This window comes from Arvicanthis niloticus, chromosome 21 (genome assembly GCF_011762505.2).
Source record: "Arvicanthis niloticus isolate mArvNil1 chromosome 21, mArvNil1.pat.X, whole genome shotgun sequence".
Classification (NCBI taxonomy): domain Eukaryota; kingdom Metazoa; phylum Chordata; class Mammalia; order Rodentia; family Muridae; genus Arvicanthis; species Arvicanthis niloticus.
The window spans coordinates 36,458,632-36,478,727 of NC_047678.1; the positions used below are offsets into that span (position 1 = coordinate 36,458,632).

The window sequence follows — 20,096 nt, forward strand, 5'->3', positions numbered from 1 at the left end:
CTAACCGGAGGGGGCTCAGTTAATGCAGCTATGGGGAAGTCAGCATTCATGTGGGGCTGAAACTCTGTGGGTGATTCACACTCCTGGAACTTACCCTGTACCATCCTCTGTTAGTAAGCATGGCAACTCGTTTGCTTGACAAGTGGGGACTTTGGTGGAAACATTACTTTATTCTGTCCCCGGTACCATAATCTGAGGCGATCAGACATGGCACATCTGCCCAGGGAAATGCACTCACAATACTGTTCAGAGACAGTCCGCGTGGAAAAGTCTGAAAGGACATTTTCTGCCATGCTGAGGAAGAATCTGGTATGTGAAGTGGGGTTTAGCTACTGGGAATAGCAACAAGAGGCAGAGTCTCTGCGGACTTTGGATTTATTTGATCTACTAGACATTTTTATTTATATAAAAGACAAACACGGCATAGACTGAAAATAAGTGCTTTAGGTTTTGATATAAAAAGAATATTGTGCATTCACATTCCTATTTTAATACATGAGTATGGCCGAAGTGTTCAATAAAAGAGTAAAACCTTCCCTTTATGCAGAGTGGTGGACAAGAGTCAACACTTTGAGGAATGACAGTGATGCTATTCCTTGGTCTTTTTCTTGAATAAAGAAAAAAATGACATAAACAGAACAAGCCACAATAACATGACACCATATTCCAGTTTCTGATGATGACCCGGAAGTGAAGTCACTTTTGAACCCTAGAAATCCCACTAGTGGACCAGCATTCTATAAATTCACCGCTAGAGGGCGATGAACAAACAGCTACTGGGTTAGCACTGGCAAGCCCGAAGGAGGAAGAGGGTTGGGGTTTTTCCACGGTGTTTGCAGCCCACTTTCATGGGACAGAGTGGGGTAGATTTTTTGTCCTACCCCCAACTTGACCATGTATCCTTCAGACAGAACAAAAGACCTCTTGATGGTTCTCCAATCACATCCCTATTTGGTTGAAAATAAGTTGCTTCAAAAACACAATTTCTTAAAAAGACTTTGGTTTGCAGCATCCACATTTGTTGGGGGGTTAACAGGCTTCCTATCAAAGCTCACTCTCTGCTCTCATCCAAGTGGACACAGACTCCCTGTCTCTACATGGGACCTCTGTGTGTCCCCTGTTCAAATATGCACTTGTAATTTTTACCAAGGTTAAGACTATATGCAGGGACCAGTAGCCATAAACAAAGATTTTTAGAGCAGAGAGATTCCCTTGCAGAGGCAGATGAAACTTAATATGCACACAGAGAGACCTGTCCTAATGTGGTCACACACAGGAAGTCTACCTAGGTCCAATTTATGTCAATTTCAAATCATAACATCAGATAAGTTTTGTGCAATCCAATCTGTTCCCAGAATAAGATGAAATGAATGCACATTTCTAGTGTGTGCAAGTGTGCGAGGATGTTCATGGGTGCATGTGTGATAGAGGTCAGAGGTCAATGTCAGATGTTCCTCAGGGTACTGTTCACCCTGCTTTGGAGTCAGTCTTCCTAGCAGACCAGTGGGCTCCCAGGGATGTTCGCCTCCCCAGTGCTGAGATGACAAGGGTGTCCCACTAAACATAGCTTTTGTCATGGGTTTTGGGGGATTGAACTCAGGTCCTCTTGCTTGTCAGGCAAGCAGTTTTGCTTGCTGAGATCTCTCTCCATGGTTGCTTACACACTTTTCTTACAATGGATCCTGACTAGAAGCAGCTTTCATTTCCAGACTGGGGTGGGTGTGGGTAATGGGAGGTCTAGAGGCTTAGTGGTGAGAAGTGAGGCAGCTGTATCCACACCTTCTCGCTGTAAATGATGCCACCTGGGGACAGAGCTAGACACCACCTCCTCTGATTATTGGGGAATCTAGGTTTTTCTGCAGCCTCCCAAATAGTTCAAAAGAAGCTCAACTCACTTTTTTGGACAGTGTGCTGAGGGGGGAAAACAAGGGTTCAAAGTGTCCCCGGACACAGCTGTACAGTATGGGCAGTGTGTGCCATTCAAATCCTGTCTGCTATTTTGGGAGGCTGGGAAAATGGAACCCACTGGTGTTGCCATGGCAAGCTGGAAGCTCCAGCAGCAGAGCAACAAAAATTACACACAATGAGCCTCAGGGGCCGGGTGTAGGGTGTGGCATGTTTAAAAAAAAAGACAAAGGATAATGGCTGGGAGCAAATAATAGTTACTTATGCAAAGGAAAGAAATAACTTAATCTTGTTAGTAGACGGTGGGTCAATGTCATGGGTGGGGAATGGTCTTTGATTTTGGTAGTCTATAAAAGCAGAGAGATGGGGCCAAGTTTCTAGGCTGAGCCAGAAGGTTCACAAGTCAGATGTGGGGTTTGAATGCCAAAGATAACAATCAAGAGAAGCAAAGACACATGGCAGACCCTGGGGCATAGTGCTGGGTTGGAACTCAGTTCCCTGGTCCATAAAGCACCCCACTGTAGAGGGTAATTATTGCAAAACAAAGTGTTTTGTGGCCAAAGCAGGCTGCAAGGCATGGATCCTTCTTGTACAATTGTGCCCCCAACCCTGTAGTCAGGGGATCATTGCTTGTGTGACTGATTGTCAAGTGCTAACGCTATCCCGAGTCCCTTCCGCTCCATTCTGGAGCTCTCCAATAAAAACTAATTCCCCGGGGACATCTGATCGTTCTCTTTGTCTCCTTGCAGAGTATGGCTATATATAGGAAGATATAGACATATAGATATATAGATATATATAAAACATAGCTATTCATATTTACATACAGGCATTAATAAAGTGCAAATGTTATTGGCTGTTGTAAAAATCAATCTCATTTCCTGAGGAGGTGCTAGCACAGCTTATGCCATGGCAACATCCAAGGCATAGGATGCTCTCTGTCACTCATCCCCCGCTGCCCCTGCTATGGCTGCTGCTGCTGCTGCTTCTGAACCTGGAGCAGCTACTGGGGAAGAAGGGAGCAAGTCCTTTGTTTTCCAGAAGCATCCTGCTGCCTCTGGTCTTTGGTTAGAGGACGGCTTCTGAAGGCTTGACCCAGCCTGCCCAGAAAAAGCTATTTGGTAGTGTTCAGGGAGCCATCTTCTGGAATCTTCTCCTGGGAGCAGCTCCTCCCAGAGAGTCTATCCGGGTGCTCCAGCTCACTGAAGCGCTCTGCCACACACTGGGCTGTGAGACGGGCCTCGGGGTCATGGTCCCAGCACTCGGTCAGTGTCTCACACACGATCTGGATGCCCTGCAGACGAAAAGAGGGGGAGTCCCAAGGGCACTCTGTCAGTGGGTGATCTCCATGGAATCAGTAGCAATAATACATCATTATCAAAGTCCACAGTTCAGAATAAGGCTCACTCTATGTGTTCATGTGTATGTAGATGTGGGTCAAAGGTCACTGTCAACGGTCTTCCTCAAAGACACCTTACTCTTTTAGACAGGGTTTCTCATTGTACCTGGGGCTTATTGATTTGGGATCCTTCTGTCTCCTTTTCCTTCTGTGCTCTCTTACAGGATTACATCATGGCCCCCAGCTTTTTACATGGGTTCTGGGGATTCAAACTCGGGTCCTCACACTAATTTGCAAATTACCTTTACTAATAGTGCCATCTCTCCAGTGCCTAGGGCCCTATTCATGGTGGCACACATTGTATAGATCATAACAGATATATCCGTTACAGGGTCTGAAGGACTCCTGTTCTCCACCTTAGGCTGGGCTCTCTCTTTCCCTTGCCTCTCTCATGGCCTCTGGAGATTTTCTTCTTTCAGACTGTAACAGAGCTGGCTCACAGGTCCTCTTTTGTTTCAACAGAGCTGGACACCCAAGCCCAGAGTGGGATAGGCATTAACCTGGGTTCATTTAGTAAAGCCCATCTTTCATAGAATGACTTATAAGTTGCTTCCAGAACTGCTTAGGATGACCCATGATACCCCATCATCTCCGTTGACATTAAGCTAGGCCCTCTGATGTGGCTGTCTTTGTATTCCAAATATGCCTGACTGTAATATATTTCAAAGGTGGCCCTCCCCAACACAACCTCACTCCCACGCAGGAAAGGATGTCTAGAACAGCCAAGCACTCTATCTCTATCTTGACTTTGTGTCAAGAATGTCTTTCTTAATGTTTTGAGTTCTTTCAGAAAATCAGAAGGTGAGTGAATAGTCTGAGAGGTGAAAATAAGATTAGCTCCTTCCATGAGGAGGTCCGCATTGCCTCTGGTGATCTCCACACAGCTGGCAAAGATACATCTAACACTCTTTGCGGAGAGTTGGTGTTTGCCTGGCAACACAGCAACTCTCACAACTTCTGGGGAGTCTCCCCCTCCCTGCCCCCAGTTCTTGATGTGGGATTAATTGCATAATTCACCTAACTGATGGTATTGATTGATGGGCCTGTTAAGAGTAGACTGTTATTGTTGCTATACCAGAAACATTTATTTTGTTCTGACACAGTAATTACAGGCTGTAAATTAAATTAAATATTAAGCATTACCTTGAAATCAATAGGGCAACAATCTCATTAAGAGAAAAAAAATGTATTATGCAAATTCTTTCCAGAATTTTATCATAATGAATAACGGCTTCATTAAGAGAACTTTATAGGAGAGACTTCAAGAGAGTGTGACAGCGTTTCTTTCAATGGAGCATAACCATTCTGGCACCTTCTAAATCCTGAGTTTCTACAAACAGCCTTGCATTTTTAGAACCAAAACAATTTGCCTGAGACTCCAGTGAATACTCTGACCCTGGGAAGCCTGGTTCACCTACTCCCAGATCACAGGGCTGGCTCTGGGCCAGGGCTGCTCTGAGCAGGCTTCCTGCCCCGTTTGTCTTCTTGGTTGTGCCTGGCTTGCTGTTTCTGGCTCTCCTTTGAACTCCTCTTGCCTTAAGGCAGACCTACACAGCCATGGTCTGCAAGGACGAAAGACTTCCTCTGAAAGAGCAAAAAAAAAAAAAAAGGGGGGGGGGGGGCTTTGCGGGATGGGAAAGAATCATGTTACTGGAGAGACAGGAAAACACTGTCCTAGCTCCTTCTTTACTGGGGTTTTCTCGGGTACATCACACTTGTCCGGTACATCAACTGTCTCTCAGTCACAACCTACCCTTTCTTCTCTTCTCTTCAACCTCTGCTATGAGCAGCCTTAACTTCCGGTTTTGACAGAGTTGTGAGGCTGTCACTCAATAGGCTGCCCCGCCCCCTCCTCCAACAGCAGGCTCTTCTGCACTGATTTCATGTCCTTCACAAAAGAGCCAGCCTCCTCTTTTCCACACACAGCTCCTCTTTTCCTCTTTTCACACACAGCTCCCCTCTCCTCTCCATGCCCAACCAGCACATATGAACGCACCAGCTACCTGACAACTCTGTTTCCAACTGCTAAATATTTCTTTCTGAGGTTGAAGGACCTCAGAGGAGCAACGATGGAGCCCAGAGGAAATGAGATGTAGGCTCCTCGTGCGAAGGCATGGGAGTTGACGGGAAACACAGCTAGCAACAGATCTTAAATCCGAATCAAGCGAGCTTGGGAAAAATGACCAGTGCCCTACAGTGGTTTTCTGAGAACTCTCTGGGAATGCAGCATAAGCCTGCTGAATACAACCTACGAGGCCAGGGTCATTCACTTATATTGGAATTTTCCTTATGAACACAAACCCAACAGAGTTACAGAGAACCAAGGGCTCTGCACTCAAGAGTTAAGCTCCATCTCCCAGAATTCACTGCTGCCCACGAGCAGACTCCTCAGGACCTTCTGACCCTTCAAAGCCAGCTCTCCTAACCTGGTGGTTGAGCCAGAAGCTGGGGATTTCAGGCCGCCCTCGGTCTCTCAGCACGTTGTCTTTCATGCTCTCCACACAGGGGTGCTCCCGCACCTTGGAACCAAACGGGGGTTCATAATCTTTCACTTCTGTGAAGAGAACAGGCAGACATAGGTTAGATGAGCATAGGGCCCATACATGGCTGAGGGAAGTGTTTGGTGAGAGCCTGGCTGGGTAGTATGAGATATCCAATAGCAGAATGAACTTGTCATTGTTAGAACACTTCTAAATAATGGTGGATTGAAATAAGAAGGCAGGGGTGGTGTTGGAAGGATGCTGGAAAATATTCCACTGCCGATTGATTGTTCAGTCCTTCTAGACATCATGCTAATAGCTGATACCTAGGGAATAAGGCAGACAGGGACCCAGCTTTCCCATAATGCAGGCACGCTCAGTTGGTGGGGAGGGTACTTTTTATAAGGAGGGAAACAGATTACCATACATATCATGGTACACAGACACACTCATACAGCAAACATACATACAAAACACAAAACACTCATATAAGCAAAATAATATATATAATAAATAAATAAAATATTTTTTAAAAGCTGTATATATTACAAAGTTTCTAGTCCTCCATAGGCCCACAGTAATAAAACGGATTCAATATATCATGTTAAATTTCATGGGGACATGTACCCTACGAAGGAAGGAAATTTCGAAAGATGCTATAACCTGGATGGTTCCTGAAGACATTTGTAGCTAATTTTCATACATTTAATTTTTTTCTCTTATTATATTTTAGAATGCAATTTTATTTATGACACTGAGACAAACACATGCCCCCTCTATCCTCTTTTCACTTTGAGCACACAAATAATTTATCTATGCTGGTCTTAGGGTAAATTCCTTAATCTGACTTTTGGGTACACACACTGCTTTTTTCTCCCATTTCCTATCCTTTGTCAGACATTCATGCTGAGGCTCAAGACTGAGGCGGGATTTTCTGTCATTCCTTTCTCTGCTTGGTGCTTTCGATTTTTCTTTATACATGGCAGGCATTCAGTAAATCCAAATTGACGGTTTCAAGCAAAAGCTGAAGCCCAGAGAGTGAGAGCCAGCTCCAGATGAGCCACTACACTCATGTCTGATGCTTCCTACAGAATGAATGGAGTGACCTGAGGGACCACCATCTTCCCTTCCAAATTATCTTGTGGAACCCAAGAGCATACTTCCTTGTTGCACTATGCCAAGAAAGGACAAGATATCATGGAATCTGTGTGAGTTATAAGTTACTCATTAGATAATGTACAAGGCCACAGACTCCATTTTTCTTTGGCAGCTCTTGTAATTGCGTTTCTTGCCCAACTAGACACCCTCTACCAAGATAAGAACTCCAGACCAGCTCAAGTGTTGCCCATAGGTCTCACTCCTTCCCCATCTCTGCAGAATTATGCTGGGCTAATGGAACTACCCCAGACTGGAGATGCCAGGGCATGACAGCCACCTGCCAGGGGCAGCTGTGTCACAAGGCAAACTAGTCCAATCCTCTTCTTGCCTCTGCAAGCCTCTCTATGAGCCTCTGTGGGGCAAAGGTGAGGCCAGGCTTTGTGTGGGTTATAAGTCATGGCTCGGCTTCTTCTCCCTGATTGTTCCTGCTTCTCTTCCTTCCTTCCCATGAGATGTGCTCCTCAATGAATAATGCCCCCTGCCCCAATCTTTATATCAGCTCCTCCTTCTGGCAATACTGGCCTATGCCATCTGCCCAGTAAGATCTTCTTTCTCTTTTGGCTTCTATCTGCTCAGCTTCACCACCTGAAGATGACTGTCACTCTACCCCTGGGGGTGGGGGCTGAGGATGCTCAGAACTACCCAGCATTATGGTGATCCAATGAAGTGTTTTCTCCTTTTTTGGAAAGCTTTCTTGTTTTCTTCTTCCCAGGGAGCACTTCAGAGAGTGCTCCAGGCACCACAATTCTCTTACCCATGCTCAGAAACAACGGGGCAAAACACTATACCACAGAGAAGAAAATATCAGGATGACACTCAAGCCCACTGTCCATCCCATGGCTGACAGGCTGGAAGAACAAGACAACACATGTATGTTTGCATAGCCAGCTTATTCCACTCCAAGTTCTAACCCTCAGAGTCATCTGTGATGGCTCAACTTCATTTTCTTCTTGTCGGGACTTAGACTCACTTAGGAGACACACCTCTGGGTGTGCTCCTGAGGTTCAGGGAGGACAGAGCACCCTACTCTGAATGTACACAACACCATCCAATGGGCTGCAATCAAAAACTAAGCAAAAAGTCTCGAAGGAGAAATCCAGTTGAAAACATACAATCCCTCCCAGCTATGGACATTCAATGTGACCATCAGCTACCTCATGTTCCTGTATCTATGACTTACTGTACCCTAAAACTACGAACCTAAATGAACCTTTACTTCCTTAAGTTGTTTTGTGAGGGGAGCTGACAGAAGGCGGCTATCATCCTTGCAGCCATCTTGAGCCATATACCCTGACAAGAGACTTGTTTACAGCAGCCTCTCTGATAACATCTTGCTTTAGATACCCAGGATCTTCCCTTGGATGTGTGAGACTTAAAGGTGTGTGACTTAAGGGCGTGACTTAGAGATCAGATTTAGAGACAAGACCTAAGGGCATGACTTAAAGGCGTGCCCTAAAGGCGTGGCTTAGAAGTGAGACATATAAAAGGCGAGAGGCAGTCAGAAGAAATGATTATTATTAGACATTAGGCACTTAACACTTGGAAGAAGTAACTTGGAACTTGGAGGCACTAGGGACTAAGAACTAGGGACTAGGAACTCAAGACTTGGGACTTGGAGAGAAGAAGAGAGACTGAAGAATAAACGGGATTGAATCGCACTCTGTCTGGTCTCCATTCTTCGTGTCTGTCCTCACTCTCTCTCTTGCTGAACCCGGCCTGCGGATTGGAGCAGCTTGGGGCAGTGCAGGCTCTAACAGTTTAGCCCCCAAGGCTTTTGTCAGTGCAGGTCCCAACACTGATAGAGCGGTTTGAACCACAGGCGAGAGGCAGAGCGGGCTGCAACATTTATGGTCACAGCTGTCAATCACAGCACTTATTTTAATGTTTCAATTCAGTGAGGGCCAAAAGAAGCTTCCTAACGCATGGGAGAAGGTGGCTGACGAAAGCCTCAACTCGCAGATGAAGTGGTAGATCCTCTAGTGGAAGTGGGGAGGAGGTATATTTTTTCTTCAAAGCAAGAGGAAGCTTAACTGAGTTTCCCTTCATTTGGCCCGAGAACTTGGGAACTGTGAGACTTCTGTACTCTAAAAGGATACAAAGCCTGTTTCCTCTCTTTGGCTAAAATGGGGAAGGAAGGGGTCAAGGGTCATTCATCTGCAAGGCTCTGGCAGAGACTAGCTCTCTGTGTCACACGGGGAGGGTCTGAGAAGCTTGTTGCCTTTTTTAATGTAACATGGAAAAATGGGATGGAGGCAAAGAGTGTCATGTGACTAAATCGGCAGGTGCCTGTCCCTTGGAAATGACCTTTCAAGAGGTTACGGTGGTGCATGGCAGTCATCTCAGCACAGGGGGCTGAGACAAGGGGGTGGTATGGATCTGAAGCCAACAAGGGCTATACAGTGACCTTTAGACAAACAGTCTGCACTACAGAGTGAGACCCCCATCTCAAAACTAATCCAGTCAGTCAATCAATCAGGTAATCTCCCAGGTTAAGGAGTGGGGAGAGGATCTGAAGTACACACGCGTCTACAGTTGTTAATTAATTAATTGCAAACCATGCAACACTTGTGGTGGCAGAGGACACCTTTTGGGAATTGTTCTTTCTTTCCTTCTACCACATGGGTCCTGGGACTTGAACTCAAGAGCCCAGGGTTGGCAGCTGGTGCCTGCATTTCCTGAGCCATCTCCAATCCCTGTGCACACATTTCAAACTGACTTTTTCAACCCCTGAAAATGCCACCCTTGCCTAATATATTCATCCATAGCAGAAAACGATACATGCTTGATATTTTTGTCTTACTATGAATTCTGTTGATTCTTCTTCTTCTTCCTCTTCCTCTTCCTCTTCTTCCTCTTCCTCTTCTTCTTCTTCTTGTCTCTTCCCTCATTTTGAACATCCTAGTCCTGACCTTTCTTCTCTCCTCTCTTCCAAGGTGTGCCCAGATGGCTTACACTTGGCTGTGTGTGTACCTGTCACTTAGCCAGTACACCTTGTGTCTGTTCGGGACACGAAAGCAGGACTGGCAGCTACTTCCATGGCTATTCAGGGAATCCTATTTGCTGTTCTCCAAGTCCCCATGGGAATCTGGGAACATGAACATGGAGAGATTTTCTAATTGGTCCTCAGTTCTAAATTTCCTAAGTTTTGACAGATGTTCACCTTGACCCTGAATGAGAGGGCACATCCCTGAGTTAAAATCTGGACTCTGAGAAACAAGGTCAGAGGTCAGGCCTCTGAAGGAGGTTGGCAGACAGGAAGTCCTGTACTAGGGTGGTGGCCACTGATGGGACTCTCGTACTCTGTACCATAAAATCATCCTAGGGGTGAAGCAGAGTGAATGACTGGCAGAATATTGGTGGCCTGGACCCTTTTGGCTCCTAGTATCTCCCCACAGCTTAGTGTTCAATCTACCTCAGTAAAGGAATTCCATCTGAACTCATATTGACTCTGCCTATCTACTTATCTTTCATATTGCTACTTAAGATAATTTAGAAAGTGCACACGTTTAAACCCATGAAATTACTGAATGAAGGTTTCTAGAAAAAAAAAAATCAAATCTCTTCTCACCGCTGTGCCCCTGGGTCCTTCCACAAAGTTGGCTTCAGTGAGATTAAAAGTGACTTCAATCATTACCTTACTGCCTATAAGTAAGCACTTCTCAGTCTACTTTTTTTTTTTTTTTTTTTTTTTTTTTTTTTTTTTTAAGAGCAGGTGAGTCGCCCTCAGTTCAACAGGGAGAGGCTTCAGCAGAATTGAATTACAGGAGAAATGAATCCCACTTGGGCAGGTCTAGCCATACTGCGGGGTGGTAGGATGGCTCAGTGGATAAAGGCATCCTCTGCCAGACCTGAAGACCTGTCCCCGAGAGCACTGTGGTGGATGGTGACAACCAACTCTTACAGCGTGTCCTCTGACCATCACAACAACCCATGGCATGTGTGTGCTGCCCCAACAAATAATGTCATAAAAAAATTAAAGTCACTTAGACCCATTCCTGGTTCCTTCCTTATCCTTTAGCAAGTCTGAAACAAACACTTTCAGAAACTGCTCCCCCATCCTGCGCAGAGCAAGCGCCTAGGGACTGCCCCGCCCACTGCCCACTGAGAACCTGACAAATGTCTCCCTCCCTGCCAATCTCACCACTGCAGCCCCCCCCCCCAAAAAAAAAAGGCCTGGCTCCTTTAGGGATCTGCTGGATGGAGACACTTGGCAACTTCTAAACAAGCTATGGAAAAACTACTTTAAAAAAAAAATCTCCCCGACTGTCCTGGTTTCCCTCCAGTGCACAAACACTTGTGTTCTGGCTTTGGGAGAAGGTGGGGCTGTGGTGGTGCCACCGGAGGTGGGGAGAGAAGAGGAAGGTCCCATTCCTCTAGCCACAGGCACCGGAGGCAGTGGGGTTGTCGTTGTGCCAGAACAATGTTAACTTGGGGTTCCTCTGTGGGATCCGGGGTGCTCGGACTAAAGCAGACATCTCCACACAGTCCAGGCAGCCCCTGTGCCATTCTGAGAGTTCATGGACTGAATGCCCGGTGCTCCCCCACATTGTTCAAAACACACCTCCTTTAAGGGACCTCTGTTTTACACAAACTTTCTCATCCTTCCCTGTTCCCTGCAGCCCAGGCTGAGGCCCAGCTGCTGCCCTTCCTGCTTTCAGGACATCATCCAGCAGCCTCTCTGCAGGGAAACAGCCTGCCCTTCTCTGCATCACCGCAGATCCGACCCCCCAGACAGCTCTGGTACTGCTTTGACCATCGGCATCTGGGCCACAGCTGTTGTGGCTGTAGTTGGACAGCGTCTCCCCCTCCCCCACAAAGGCAGCGCTAGTCTGATTTCATATTTACTTTCCAAATGGTACTGCCTTGGAGTCCATTCAACACAAATGGTTTCCATCCTGGTCTTCCCCAAGTTTCTCCAAACCTCCTTCTCTTTTTCGTTCTGCGTGACCCATTGTTTCTTTGGGACTTCTTCAAGGAGAAAGAGCTGTCTGTGTCAAACCCTGGCTCACTGGCCACCTTGTACCAGCTTCTAGGTGGCCAGGGATTGGGGTTGGTTCACATATGGGCCAGCTCTGGCTGGGGATGAATACATGTTGTGCCTGCTGTGTTCCCCAAAGGGGGCTTTGGACACCTCCCTCATCTGCCTCCCACACACCACAGTTGCAACCACTTGTCCAGACCCCAGGCCAACTGCCTGGCCTGGGACAGAGGTTCTTTGTAAAAGAGAGCCAATCTCATGTCTGCCCTTGCCCAGCTAAAGTCTCCTGCCTTCTCTCCATCAGAAAACAGTGGCACACTGACCACACTTTCATCTTCTCTTCAAACAACTTGTTCTCCTCATTTTTCTTATGTATTCTTTGAGATGCTCCAAGTGTCTGAGGTACCCACTGCAATGGCATTACCCGTCCCCTAAATCTGATAAATTTTTCTAAAATGATTGCATCCACCTGTCCCTTGCTGGACGTCAGATCTGCTGCTGACATGTTCGAGCTCCGCTCCTTCTTGGACCTAGTCCCTTGGGGAGAGGAAGCTTCTGGGTCTGCTGCTCTTGCCAGGTGTAGTGAAACTTTCCCAATAGTCCTGTACCTGGGAGGCTGAGCCTAGGAAATCATGAGGTTGCTGCTGCTGTTGCTGCTGCTGCTGCTGCGAGCTTGCTAGCGAGACCTTGCCTCAAATCTAAAAGTGAACTGTTCCTCAGCAGGGGGAATAGTTCATGCACACAAGAACCATTCCTTAGCTATCATCTGAGGGGGTGAATGAATAAATGGATGGATGAATGAATAAATGAATGAATGACTATATCCTCATAGAAATAAGGATAAAGAAGTTAGATTTTAAAGCATCCAATGCACAGAAATTAAGAGCCTTGGTGTCTCTTAACAGGGATCTTGGGGCTGGGAAGATGACTGTCAATAAAATGCTTGCCTTACAAACACAGGGATCCGAGTTTAATAAGAAGAAACCATTTTTTTTTCCTAAAAATCCCCTAGGTTTTTAAATGACAGCACATGCCTGTCATCCCAGAGGAGATGGAGGAGGCATATGCAAATCCTAGGGAGCTGAAAAACCCTGTCTCAAAACACAAGGTAGGCATTTCCTGAGAACAGTATCAGAGGATGACCTCTGGCCCGCATACCCACATGTGCACATATAAGTACACACACACACACACACACAAACACACATACTCAGAGATTCACCAAGGCAAACAGGAAAATTCACAGATGCAGACTTTCAAAAGTGAGGCCCCAAAGGAGTACCGCCTCACCCACTCCTTCTCAAGAGTTGTGTGTGCCTCCAGTGCAGTACGCACAGAGGAGCTCTGACCCCCACATCATCTTCCCATTTCCCCACCAGTCAGGCTGACTCTGTCCTAGGAAGGGGCAGGCCAGTGGCTACAGGGCTCCTGGCTCCTCCACTGTCCCACCCTCGAGGAAGACCACAGCATGCTCTAAATACCATTCTGGCGGATTCAGTGCACAGATGGATGAAGCAATTGCATTGGCAGTAGTGTCTGTGGTTCCTTAACCTGGACCAAACCTGCTTCCTCTTTAGACTACTCTTTTCTTACCATGGCGCTCTGAGGCACTTTGTGGTGAAATTTCATGCTAAAGGAAGTTTAGATCTGGCTTCAGAAGGAACTATTTATCATCTGTTTACACTGTCTTCTTGGTAATGCCTGGGGTAACATCTCCCAAACTGTGCTGTGTGCTTCTCCCTCCCTGGGACTGCTCTGCAGAGACCAGGCCGGCTGAGAGAAGAGCATTGCAAAGGGCATCAGAGCTACACCGCTACTGTCCTCCCTTGGCATCTACTGATTTAGGCTGGTCTAGACATCTAGCTCTCTGTCTCCTTCTGATGTCCCCTTTTGCAATTGCTCCTGTATCTGAACAATCCCTGAGAGCAAGAAAGTTCATGGCAGAGTGTTAGTCCAGGAAACTGCTTCAAATGGAGTCCAGAGACAGGACCTGAAAGGAGTTTATAGAGAGATCCCCAGAGTGGTATCCATGGGGGTGGATACAGACTCAGTTTCTACAGCCAGAGTGGAGACAGGAGAATCAGGAGTGGGAAGTTCCAGTCAGACAAAGGAGAGCCAGGATGGGTTCCATCCGGTTCCTGCCTGTTTTTACCACTAAGGCTGTAAAGGGTTTTTCTGAGATGGGCTGAACAAACCAGATCCTGGTTTCTTCCACCAGGAAACTTGTTTATCCCATGGCTTTTTTTTAGAACCCATAAAAGTTGGTGAGCCTGGCTCTACCTCACATGCCCCAATTCTTCCTCACTCAGCAACTGTCAACAGGAAGGGGATCTTGTCTGTGACTACAATGAAAGTGGAATGCACTAGAGCCTTAGGCTGACCGTAGATAGGACTGGAGAGCAGACAACCTGAGGGAGAGGGGGGAGTTGCGGCTGGCTACAGAAGCTGGGCTCTCAAAGCATGGGAGAAGATACTGCCAGCCAGATAAACCAGTATTGTTAGGAACAGCATGGATGGTCTTGGACATGACTCCTATCAGTCTACAGATTCATTTTGGAACTGCTGGAGCTTCCAAACACGCGCGCGCACACACACACACACACACAGAGAGACAGACACACAGAGACGAGAGAGAGAGAGAGAGAGAGAGAGAGAGAGAGAGAGAGAGAGAGACAGAGAGAGAGAGACTTTAGAAGTGCAGAGAAAGACCTCTCAGGCAGGAAACTGGGAGAGAATTGTACCAGGCATATAGGAATTCCCATCTCAACAGAGGCCAGAGAAATAGATGACAGTGGCTCAAGAAGGGATGAGGAAGAGGAGACAGATTCTCCTCAGAGTTTGGGTAGCCAACCATATTCTAGCAGTGGCTCCAGCTGGAATGGCCCTGGACAGTACATTGGGACATTTGGGTTAGTAGCCAAGAAGGTCACTATTTAAGCAACAATAAGTAATGACACTATTGGACATCCATAACGTGAAAGAACTACCCATTGACTCCTGTTGACATAAATACACAAATAATGGATAAATAACAAGGAGTAGTGAGAGGAAGGAGAGATTCCTTAGAAAAACAGAAACATTTGCAGGTGGCAAACATCACAGTCATAATTGTTTGGAGTGAAAATTCTTGCGGTAGATGCCCAAATTAACAGGTGAGATTGCGAGCAAGTCAGAGTATCTTCGTCTGTATTTACTCTATACAAACTGAAAAATCGTGTCTCTGCAGAGGGGAACCTGGCAGCTAGACTTCCTAGTGACATCAGCAACCCTGCCCTTGGTTCCATGTGGTTAGTAGTTACCACAATGTCTATGGTGCTGTTATTCCAGACATGTCGCCTCAATCTAATGATGAGAAAACACCAGCCAAACCCAAAGTGGGATCCAGGTTCTGAGGTGCCTGCTCCAACTTCGCCAGGATTAAAGTCAGGCTGAAGTGTGGCTGAAGTAAAGAAAGAGTACAGAAACGTGGGACTCAGAACCACGGGAATCCTAACCCAAGTCCTCTTCCAGAAATGCACATTACCACCGGTGACTCTCAAGTGTTACAATGTTTCTTCTCTCTAAACTAAGCTTTAAACTGGATTAACGGTAGACTGGTAGGCTCGAGTCTGTGCATTTTTGTTGTTTATGGGTTTGTGTGTTTAAGACAGGATCTTCCTCTCTAGCCTGGAGTGGCCCGTTACACGTTGCCCAGACTGCTCTGGAACTTGTGACAATCCTCTCTGTTTAGCACCCTGAGTGCTGGAATTATACACTGCATGCTCTGTATTAATCTTTCTTTTTAATTTAATTTTGTGTGTATGTATGTGTGGGTGCATGTTTATGAGAGGGTGTGTATATGTGTGTGTGTGTGTGTGTGGTACCGGGCCAATAATCTTCTGCTGTTCTCCACTTTATGTACTTCGACAGGGTCTCTCACTTAACCCAGAGCAAATTGCAGTAGGATTATAGGTGCCCCTCTACAAAACCCAACCGTTACATGGGAGCTGAGGAGCTCAACTCATGTCCTCATGCTTGTGGGGTAAGACTTGATTAAGCCATCTCCTTAGCTCTCTAGGACCTCTTAGCTCTTCTTCTTGCTACATTATAAGTCTAATAGTAGAAAACAGAAGCCAGAAGGAATGAAGCCAAGTGTTACTTCACGTGCATCAGACTTGGGTGTACTCTCTGTCCAGGTGAGATCCCCGAGGGGCGCCCCAGAGTGGAGCGTCCCTCCACTCTGGGTAGTGGAAACAATGTAGCAGCGAGCTGGCTACCTGGTAACAATACTCCCAAGACAAAGTGGAGTAGAACATCCAAGGCACGATTGCTCTTACCTGTATTCTCAAGCTCAAGGCAATGGCGGCAGCCTAGGTGCTGGCTAAAAAACTTTTATGTCAACCTGACACAATAAGCTGGAGTCATTTTGGAAAAGGGAACCTCAATTGGGAAAATTCCCCTGGCACACTGCCTGGGGGGAGCATCTTTTTGATTGATACTTGATGTGGGAGGGCCCAGTTCACTTGGGGCAGTGCCACCCCTGGGCGGCTGGTCCTGGGAGCTCTAAGAAATCAGAGTAAGCAAGCGATGAAGAACAGCCCAGGAAACAGGCTTCCTCCACCCTCTTCTCATCAGCTCCCACCTCAGGGCCCTTCTTCCTCCTCGCTTAAGTGTCTGCCATGGCTTTCCTCACCTGGAAGTGGAAGCCGAAATAAGCCTTTTCTCCTCAAGTTGTTTTTTGGCCAGTATCTCAGCACAGTGATGAGACCCCCTAAGGCAGTCTCAAAGAGAGGAAAGGACTTGATGTACAGAACACAGAGAAGAGAGCAAGGGGGACCTGGGAGAGCGGTGTGGCATTCTGCTTGGGGAGAATGATCAAAGAAAGAGAAGGAGAGGAGAGAACAGAATGTGGGCGAAAGGACCAGCAAGCTGGACAGCCCCCTCCCCGGGGTTCACAGGGGAAAGGCAGACGAGAAATCTGAGAGCCTGGCTATCCTCTTCATTAAGCTCCCCAGAGTTTTAAACCCTAAACAGACATATCAATCCATCCTGTTTAGTTTTGTGAAAAAGAATCCATCTCTACGAGAATAAATATTTAGGCCTTTTTTTTTTTTTTTTTTTTTTTTTTTTTTTTTTCCAGTTCTTTAAATCCAAACGAGAAGAAACAAATGAAGAACAGGCCAGTAATCTGACTATTACCCTTCAGGTAAATAGAAGTAATTCTCATCCCTGCTTCTACTGAGAACCTCTCGAAAGATACCGGAAGTATCTGTGAAGGGAAAAATAATTCTCTAAGGCCATGTGAAAGGAGATGTGCGGCTTTTCACTTTGTAACCGTGGCTGTTCAGGATAATCTTTAATAATCCTAGACTAGCTATGTGTGACACTATCGCAACTGTCTTCCCCAGTGGAGTGCAGTGGCCTGTGCTGAGCCCTGGAACCATGCCTGAGACAGACAGCGGAACACCGTCCGGAAGTGGGCGGGGACAGCAGAATCACATCATCCCACCACTGACTGCCGCGATCAAGTACTCACCTCCCACGGCATTGCAGCGGGACGTCATTTCCCAGAGTACCAGAGCCATGGAGTAGACATCCGTCTGCTTGAACGACTCCACGTTTTCCAAATTCATCCTGGATTCTAGAACTTCCGGGGCCATGTATCTCGCCGTTCCCACCTAAGACCAAAGGAAAGACAGAAGGAAGTCCATTGTTTGATTCTGAAGGGACCAAAGCTGGGGCTTCTCACGGGCCGACGGCTGTTTCTAGAGGCTCCTTACTCTGTTCTTAGATAACTTCCGGCATGTAAGTGCCGTGTTTTGGTCATATTCACCTTCACTACCCTCCCTTCTTTCCTGCTCACTTCTTCTGAAGCCCTTTTTGATAACAAGTTCTCTATCTACTTCCATACATTTTAAAATGATCCACTGCTTTTGATTGGGGTTGCTGGTATAAGTATCAGTGGGGGCTTTACTGGATCATAGGTGACTATCAATGTCTAAACCACCGAAGTAACATAACTCTTCTTGCTTCTTCACTGGCAGTCATTTATTGGCAACAGCGCCTCAGCTAGAGGTGTGATGGTGTGATATTTTCTTCCTTCCTTCCTTCTTCCGTTCCCGTTTTTTGGGGGGATGGATGGGGGGGGCAGGGTTTCATGTAGCCCAAGCTGGATTCATACTCTGTAACTGGTGATTACCTAGAACCACCGATCCTCTTGCCTTCATTTCCAGAGTGCTGAGACTATAGGCATATGCTACCACACCCAATTTTTATGGATGCTCGGAATCAAATTGAGGGCTTCATGCACACTACACAAGCGCTCTGCTGACTGAGCTACATCCCCAGCCCTGTGCAGATGCGCTTAAAAACAACAAATAACATAGTGCTATTTTAAATGATGAGAATTACACAGGTAGACACGACACATACTATTATTTTCTCTCCCTTGAAAACTCTTCAAAGACTCTAAACTAAGCATGCTCAAACTAGTACCCCAGCCCAGAGTCACTAATCTGCCTATATATTATTATATGCATCCTATCATTCAATATTGTTACAGACAACTTAAAGGACCACATCTGTGATACTGTAGATGCTTTAAAAAAAAAAAAAGATTTATTTCATTTTATGTATGTGGTAGGTATTGTGCCTGGTGCCTGTAGAGGCCAGAAGACAGCATCAGATCCCCTGGAGCTGGAGTTACAGGGTTTTGAGCTGCCATGTGGGTGCTGGGAACTGAGCCCAGGTCCTCTGGAGAGACTAAGAATCAGACAGATTCCCTAAAAGGCAGGCAGAGAGAGATAGTAGGTATGTATTTAAGGTGGCGAACTTCCAAGATGGCTGGCTTCTTTTGCACCCTTTTGGCCTGATACAAAGCCTGTCATCTTAAGACAAAGACCATTAGACTGTTTCTCCTGCCAGTAGGCCTCCAGATGCAGTGGCTCACCAAGTTCAAGGCTGGGTCAGGACATGTTACATAACAGTTGTAGCACTGAGCCGTCTGATCTTTCTTTAGTTTCCTCCTCTAAATTAGGAGAAGAAAGTCCTTCAGAGCAAAGAAAGTCTCCAGCCTTCAAGAAGAGACTGGATTGTTGCTTTCGGAGTCCTTCTCAGCTCTGTAGAGGGTCTTTTTGTCTGTTGCATTGTGTGTCTCCTCACTGCCAATCAACATGTTATTTCAGTGGCCGATTCTGCCTGTTCCTGTTTGCTGTATTCAAGGTTTCTCTACCTCACCTTCCATCCTCGAGATCTTTTCCGCCCTTTTAATTCTTTAACTGGCAGAGAAAAGGAACCTGATCAAGAGCCTTAAATCTGACATCTCCACAAGAGCAGCAAGTGCTCGAAGCCTCTAAGCCATCTTAGAGGTTATCTATGCTACACTCGTACATATTTATTTTTGCTTCTGCAAATAAGATTTCTTTTTTTCATTTTTGAAACTCTAAGACTCATGATGAAAATAATTACCACCCAGTTGGGTCACTTGAGGACCATTTAACTTTAATTTACCTCATGGCCCATATGACATAATTTCATAAATCTCTGCTAAATTAAAGTCATATGAAAAGACCAAGTCATACGAATAATTTCCATGAATGTGATGTGTAGTTCTATTCTGGTTATTTAGGCCTGTGATCAATTTTATGATTGACATTAAACAAACAGGGGCCTTCAGGGAAAAGGGAAAACTATTTCCAAGGGGAATTTTCAAATGAAAATGTCGGATACTGCCGCATAGACGAGTTCATCCAGTGTCAATCACTGTCCTGTCATGCAGAGGTCAAGTCATCTGATGCCACTGTTCCAAAGAATGGTTCTTACTGGCACGCCTTTGAAGACATTTCTCTTTTTAACAGAGCACTCTGTGAGTCATTGCCCTGACATATTAATTTGTTTGTGTCTCAGCGAGATGACCTCCGCACCGCATTCGGCTGTTGTGGACAGACAAGCGCTGACAAGGCAGAAACCTCCCAAGTTTGGTTCAGTTCAAGGAGGGTTTTAGAGCGTGCCCCATTAGCCAGCCAGAGAAAACAGCCCTGCTTCTGGACCTTCACTGGCAACTTAAAACAAAGACCTGTGGGCTTTTTCTTCCACCAGCAGGTGACTGGATGGAGTGGTTCCCCAAGTGCAAGGCCAGGTCAGGACACGTTACATAACACTTATCCCAGTCTCACAGTGGACCCACTGTGAGGGGCAT

The 20,096-nt window shown here is 46.3% G+C and overlaps 1 protein-coding gene across 2 annotated transcripts in view; it reads right to left on the reverse strand.

Moving 5' to 3' along the window:
- Nucleotides 1–359: 359 nt before the first annotated feature.
- The window catches only part of Tgfbr2 (transforming growth factor beta receptor 2), an 85,297-nt gene continuing 65,560 nt past the window's right edge, over nucleotides 360–20,096 (reverse strand). For both annotated transcript variants that reach the window (XM_034483880.2, XM_034483881.3), the window contains 3 exons: nucleotides 17,436–17,577; nucleotides 5,731–5,858; nucleotides 360–3,199 (listed from right to left, as the gene is read on the reverse strand). In XM_034483880.2, coding sequence (XP_034339771.1) covers nucleotides 3,020–3,199; nucleotides 5,731–5,858; nucleotides 17,436–17,577 — 450 coding nt within the window. In that variant the 3' untranslated portion in view covers nucleotides 360–3,019. The remainder of the gene's footprint in view (nucleotides 3,200–5,730; nucleotides 5,859–17,435; nucleotides 17,578–20,096) is intronic.